The 6,581-nt window shown below is 45.6% G+C and overlaps 1 protein-coding gene across 1 annotated transcript; it reads right to left on the bottom strand.

Moving 5' to 3' along the window:
• Nucleotides 1–255: 255 nt before the first annotated feature.
• Nucleotides 256–5,590, bottom strand: LOC127664876 (procathepsin L). Its single transcript, XM_052157113.1, has 8 exons — nt 5,474–5,590; nt 4,428–4,564; nt 3,610–3,732; nt 3,335–3,481; nt 2,533–2,757; nt 2,146–2,308; nt 1,669–1,789; nt 256–662 (listed from the first exon to the last, which is right to left on the bottom strand). Exons 2-8 carry the CDS (start codon nt 4,551–4,553, stop codon nt 560–562), a joined length of 1,008 nt encoding a protein of 335 aa, XP_052013073.1. The 5' UTR covers nt 4,554–4,564; nt 5,474–5,590; the 3' UTR covers nt 256–559.
• Nucleotides 5,591–6,581: the final 991 nt, after the last annotated feature.

The following is a 6,581-nucleotide window of genomic DNA, read 5'->3' as shown; positions in this document are numbered from 1 at the left end:
AGGACCTGCTAGAACCAACACTGTAGAACTGTGTTGTTCTCTGACCTCTACACGTTTACCACGTACACACTCACAAATAAAGAAAAAACAATTATCCCAAGCTAGATTCACTCACACATACCTAATCTGATGGGACGCTGAGGTGAAATCAGAAGGCTCCCAGAGCACCTGTCACCTTTTTTCTTGCTGTACCATGACACCTGAATCAGTCTTCAGTCCCAAACATGTCAACACATCACACACAGAAGTCCCACATACATACACATTGAGCTAAAATTTATTTTTAAAAGGTAAAGAAAGTTTTTTTATACAACCTTTATAAAACAAATACTCCAGACTCAGAATTAAGCATTAAGTGTTCAATATTATAAAGCTGTTTATAACAGGAGTTTTAAGTAGTGGTAATATTTAACCCATATAAAAATGGCAGCAGAATTCAAAATCATGACTTGGATCCTCAATGATTCAAGTACCAAGGTTTCACTCAATAAGGGTTTGGTCAGTTTTAAGATGAATTCCTTTGAACATAGTGTCCATAAGTCCTCATTACTGCTGTCCATCAATTCACGATAGGATAGCTGGCCGCAGTGGCAAGTCCACAGTGGTTGTCCCTGTCTTTGGCTATTTTGATATAGCCTTCCATACCCCAGTCAAGACCCCAGCTGAAAGAGATCCAATAAAATATGAGAGAATTAATAGTTCATACTTAAAAACAGGAGTGCACTTACCTCTGAGGGCTCTAAGATCTACACATAGAACATACAAAGGCACCCATTCCTGTGGGTCTTGAACCGTGTGGAAGCAGGAGGCAGACACTGCTACCTTCCTCTATCACTTTGTTTGAGATAGGATGGCTTGCTGAACCTGGAACTCACAGCCCTCCAGTGGGGCTACAGAACTGGAGTTACAGTTGTGTTTTGCAGTACGTACGTGAATGCTAGGAATCTAAGCATACATAGGTCCTCATGACTGAGTGTCCAGTACCTTATCCACTGAGTCACTGCCCAAGCCCCTCACTTACTTTGAGACAGGATTATGTGCAAGCCAAGGTTAATGCCACCAATTCTCTGAAAGCATGACACTAAGTATTGGGATATAGACACGCACCACCATGCCAGCTGGGAATTGAAACCAGAGTTTTGTGTATTGTAGGAAACCACTTTGTAGGCAAGCACTTTGCCAACTATGTTATAGCCTTAGCTCCCTCTTTTAACTTCTAAGAAGAAAATGAGGCAAACTAGGAGCTCAACAGAAGAACATATCTCCACATTGTGTTATATCTCAGTGAAAGATATTCAGTTGTGAAAATTAATCGACAGGTTTTAAAGGTTCTGAGAGCTGAGAGAAAAATGCAGATAATACAGGGAGGCATACAAGCTGTTATTTCTGCTGGTTAACCCTTGTTGAAAACCAGAAAAGAAAAAAAGAATGCTTGAAATCATACAGCCTTACTGAAATTTTGGGGCCAAGTTTGGAAATTCACCATTACAAATATGTGTAAGTCTCCCCAACAAGCTTAGTCTAGAATCTTAAACACAAATCCTTCACTCTGAATGAGAACAGCTTCCAGGATTTTAAAACTTAAACATCTGTGGACTTGCATCTAAGTATTGATTCTCCTCAATGAATTCTCTTTTCAATTAAAGTAAAACATTTAGAGTCCTTTACCTGTTCTTGACAAGCCAATATTTGCTCTTATTATTTGAATCTGCTCCTTCAACTCCATAGCCAACCAATAGAACCCCATGGTCGAGGTCCTTGCTGCTACAGTTGGGTTCATAGTAGATGCCTGACACAGAAAAATAAACACTGAGTAAGAGGTTCCAGTCACCACAGGACAGAAGCTCATTCTATCCCCCACAACAGGACTATATCTCAAAATTCTGTAGTGTCACAGATCCCAAACTGTGTAGAAGATAGTAGTCAAAAATAGTAGTGGCTTTGCTGGGTGCTAGAGAGATGGCTTGGTAGTTAAGTGCATTCACTGCTCTTACAGGGAATTTGAGTTTGGTTCCAGAACCCATAATAGATAGATAGCAGACCAGGGGATCTGATGCTTCAGGACTCCCAAGGGCACCTGCACATACCCCTCCCCCAACATAATTAAATCACCAAAGTCAGGGAGGTGCTAATCCTGATCATTACCTGAATGGTAGAACTGGAGAGATGGATGGCTTGCATCCATAGCAACAGAAATAGGTCCCACAGTCGCCACAGCCTTCATGAGGGCTTTCTCTTGCTGAGGGATATCCACGAACCCCGTGTCATTAGCCACAGCAAACTCAGCTCTGTATTTACAAGTTCCATCCTTTGAAAGTTAAGGGAGAGACTTGATCACAACTGTTTACCTCTTAGAACATGAGATCTAGAAACAAAACAGTGATTTGCAGCTCACAGTATGAGGTCAAGACTCAGAAACCATCCCTTGAAATAGAATGCTGTGAGTTACCCACTAAAGTATGAACTCTGAAAACCACATCTGGTAATGTTTCCTTTTCTGAAAACAAAGCTGGGATGAAACAAACCAATTACCTTCGCTTCATAGGGATAAGAGTCCTCTGAGTCCAGCCCTCCATTTTCCTTTATGTACTGGAAAGCAAAATCCATCAGGCCTCCATTACAGCCCTGATTGCCTTGAGGATGAGAACAGTCCACAAGGTTCTGTTCACTCAATGAGACCAGTTTTCCAGTCTTAAGGAACATCTGTCCTTCTAGGCAACCCGATGCACTAAATGCCCAACAAGAACCACACTGGCCCTGAAGAGAGAAAAAGACTTATAAGAGAAACAGCACAACAGCCTTTATATATGCATATTTTTTGTTTGTTTGAAACTAGGTCTCTCTGTGTAGCCCTGGCTGGCCTAGAAATTGACCTGTAGACAGGGACAGCCTTGAACTCCGAGATCTCTGCCTCTGCCTTCCAAGTGATGGTATTAAAGGTGTGTGCCACACTCCCCCCAATTTATGCATACTTAAAAAAAAAACAGTAAACAGGAAACTGGATAGGGCAATGTATGCCTACAATCCAACAGAGATTAAGGCAAGAAAGAGAATTCTGGGTTGGAGGACAGGCTGGGCTAGTAGTGTGAGACCCTGTTTCATTCACGATCCAACAGTGTTATAGACCAAAGAGCACACAAAACACTGTGGTCAAGGCACAAAGGACAGAGAGCCTCATGGGACCTGGCTCCTCCCAGGAGCTACTACCAGTTGATGGCTGCTGGGGGAGGGGAATCATTATCCTTAGTGCTGCTGCACACTCTCTCCCCAACCCAGTCTCTTCCAAAGTGTGGACCCTGGGGATCGAACTTGAGACTTCTCCCAGCCCTCATACCTGGTTCTTCACAGGAGTCACACAACCCTTTTCTCTCCAGTCCACAGTCTTGGGGATCTGAAGCATTAGAGGTTCTTGAAAAAGTCTCCCCTTCTTGTGCTTCTGGTGCCGATAGCCGTTCACCAGCTGCCTGAATTCATCATTGGTCTTCCAGGAAAGGCGAGAAAAAAAAAAAAAGAGAGAGAGAGAGAGAGAGAGAGAGAGAAATAACTTTGTAGAAAGAAAATGGAAAATGGAGGAGAGAGCTCTCAGAGTTCACATCCCATCCTACTCACCATGTCACCAAAGGCGTTCATCTTCATAGTAAAGCCGTGCTTCCCGTTGCTGTATTCCCCGTTGTGTAGCTGGATCATTCTCATGTTCTTCTCCCACACCGCTCTCCTCCACTCTTCCTCATTCTAGAAGCAAGCACGGGGCTAGCAATTTTCATTTTTTGTTAAAAATACAAGGGGAGCCAGATGTTGGTTGGCACAGGCTTTTAAGCCCAGAGGCAGAGATGGGGCTGGAGACATGGCTGTGTTTAAGACCATTTGTAGAAGGCTCAAGTTTAATTCTCAGCACCCACATATGGTACTTTCTAACTCTAGTTCCAGAATGTACACAATACCCAGACCTAAGTGTGATATATATAATTAGTGATATATAATAGCTCACTAAATAAAGCTTAAATTAAAAAAAAAAAATCCATCTGACCAAGTGGACCTACTGAAAAAGGGATATAGCTACACACCATGAAAGGCATCACTCTTTCCGAAAACACAAAAAGGGATGTTTGTGCTCTATTCTGCTCACAGTGTGTGTGTGATTGGGCTATTCCTGCTAAGAGCTGGCTTCTAGAGACTACTCTCTGGCTATAAACTTCTGAGGGTCAGAGGGAGGGATCAATGAGGGGGGATGGGCAGGCAGTGGTGACTTTAATCCCGGCACTGAGTCCACAGATAGCCTGGTCTACAGAGCAAGTTCCAGGGCCCACAGAGAAACCCTGACTGGAAAAAAACAAAAACAAACAAACAAACCAACACCAACCAACCGAGCAAAACACTTCCAAGGGCAAGGAAGACCATTCTCTCTAGACAATGTAAACACTACAAACCGTGCCATACAGTCTTCTGTGCGTGGACTTCCACTGTTGCCACTCTGCACTAAATGTTTGATCAAATTTTGGAGTGGCTAAGGCTGTTCCCAAGCAGAGGACAGCCAGGAGGAGTAAAAGAGCCATGATTCAAACACCTAGGGAAGGAAAAGGAGAGGAAATGAGGATTCCACGAAGCTTTTTCTTTTAAGGTCAGTTTCTCGTATGGTTCAGGCTTCAAACTTTTTGGATGACCCATCTCTCAAGTGCAGGGATTATAGCCATGTGCCACCAGCCCAGCAGTAAACCATTCAGAGTTGAAGCATCTTTGCACGTGTTAACAAATGTGATTATGAACGGAGAAAAACAAGACAAGAATTAATCTTTGAAGATTACTGGATTCAGCTACTGAAATGAAAACAGCCTAGCAGACACAGGAACTGGGATAAACTCTTTTCTCTTATTATAGTGCCACGGTAGTCTTGAGTCTCCCCGATATTGTATGCCTCAGAATCTTAAGACAACTAGGTCCAGGTCATTTACTGACAGTATTAGGTGACCCCAAGTGGGTACACAGGAATACCCAGAGGGTAGGCTGCCACCACACACTTTAACGCACAGCTGCAAATCAGACCGAACAGACTTTACAGAACTGAAGCCTCAAGGCAATGCCTCCATAGGCGATCCCAGTTCGGGTGATGGGCCAAGCTGGGCCCGGCGGGGGGGGGGGGGGGGGGGGGGGGGATGGGCGTCCGCTCCGCCCTCGCAGCCACCGCCCACGAATGTTATGGCCGCACAAGGAGTCCTGGGTCCCGTGACCAGCTTGAGGGGGTCTCGTTGCCCCTTCGGGTCCAGCCAGCCGGGAGTCACATGACTTGATGACGACCCCCACCCCCACCCCCCGCTCGGCAATAAGGGCCTATCACTTCGGGGAGGCCGATGGACACCTCGAGATTCTGGCCCATCCGGGGTCCCCAGTCGGGGTTACAGATGCTGTGGTTCCCACACTCTAGATTCCCCTACCTATCCTTGCTCGGAAAGCGTTTAGACGCGCGGGGGTCACTCACCTGAGGCGCCCTGCACACTCACAGTCTGCAAACTCGATTCCTTGGAGAACCAGCCCGAGAATCTGAAGAAACAGCGCCGGGCTCCAGCTTTAAAGCCTCTCAGGCTGCGGCCCCGGCAGGGCCCGCCCCTGCCCCGTCATTGGCTGTGCCTACCTCGGGGTGGAGCCTGCGGGACTCTGGGCGCGTGACGCCGCGGGTCCTCCTGTGGTGGGAGCCGCGGGGGCGAGGATGAGCTTTTTGGAGCGTCGGCTCTGCCTGGTGTCTTGGGACTGTAAGATAAGCTTAGGAAAAAAGGCCTGCTGCGGAATTTACACCGCAGCCCTACTTTTCCTTTAGTATTAAAGTTGTAGATTAAAATGTGCAGGGTGGAGAGTTGTATAACCCGTGGTTTCTGTTTAACCCACAACAATGCTGATGTAAGTGGAAGAAGACTGAGCCTAGGGCAGTCACCTCTCCCGGGTCTGGCTGGACGCGCGTCCATAGAATTTAGAAAAATCTAGAGATAGGAAAAATAAATCCAATAAGATGAGGCCATGGTCAGCACTTTGCTTCTAACGCTGCACTTCCTGCCTTATCTATTCATGGATTGTTCCTTAGGAGCCTTTCTCTCAAGTCTGGTAGAAATTATTTTCGTGGCAGGCGGGGACCGAGGGTGGAGCTGTAGGATGGTGGTTAAAAAAAAAAAAAAGGAAAGAAAAAAGGAAAGAAAAAAGGAAAGAAAAGCGGTTGAGAACGATGATGGAAGCTAGCTGGGCGGTGGTGGCGCACGCACGCCTTTAATCCCAGCACTTGGGGGTCAGAGGCAGGCGGACTTCTGAGTTTGAGACCAGCCTGATCTACAGAGTTCCAGGACAGCCAGAAAAACAGAGAAACCCTGTCTCAAAAAACCATAGGAGAGAGAGAGAGAGAGAGAGAGAGAGAGAGAGAGAGAGAGAGAGAGAGAGAGAGAATGAATGATGGAAGCTGTTCTCCTACTCTGCATTATGAGCTGTTTTCCTTAGTTTTAAAATGGTTTTTCTGGAATTTGATAAATTCACTGGAAATATATATGTGTCTGAGATAGGGGTTATTGGGTTTTACAATGTAGACTAGGCTGGGTTTGAAATCA

Source organism: Apodemus sylvaticus, chromosome 14, assembly GCF_947179515.1.
Source record: "Apodemus sylvaticus chromosome 14, mApoSyl1.1, whole genome shotgun sequence".
In the NCBI taxonomy this organism is placed as follows: domain Eukaryota; kingdom Metazoa; phylum Chordata; class Mammalia; order Rodentia; family Muridae; genus Apodemus; species Apodemus sylvaticus.
Note: the sequence above shows the minus strand (reverse complement) of the source record. Positions and strands in the feature narration are given on the sequence as shown.

Bases quoted from the DNA above. Each gene is read 5' to 3' on its own strand.
- LOC127664876 (XM_052157113.1), bottom strand. From the start codon at position 4,553: ATGGCTCTTTTACTCCTCCTGGCTGTCCTCTGCTTGGGAACAGCCTTA. The intron at 3,733-4,427 runs GTTTGTAGTGTT...GCTTGCTTCTAG, and splicing joins ACAGAAGACTGTATGGCACG to AATGAGGAAGAGTGGAGGAG. The intron at 2,758-3,334 runs GTATGAGGGCTG...TTCTCTCTTCAG, and splicing joins TGACTCCTGTGAAGAACCAG to GGCCAGTGTGGTTCTTGTTG.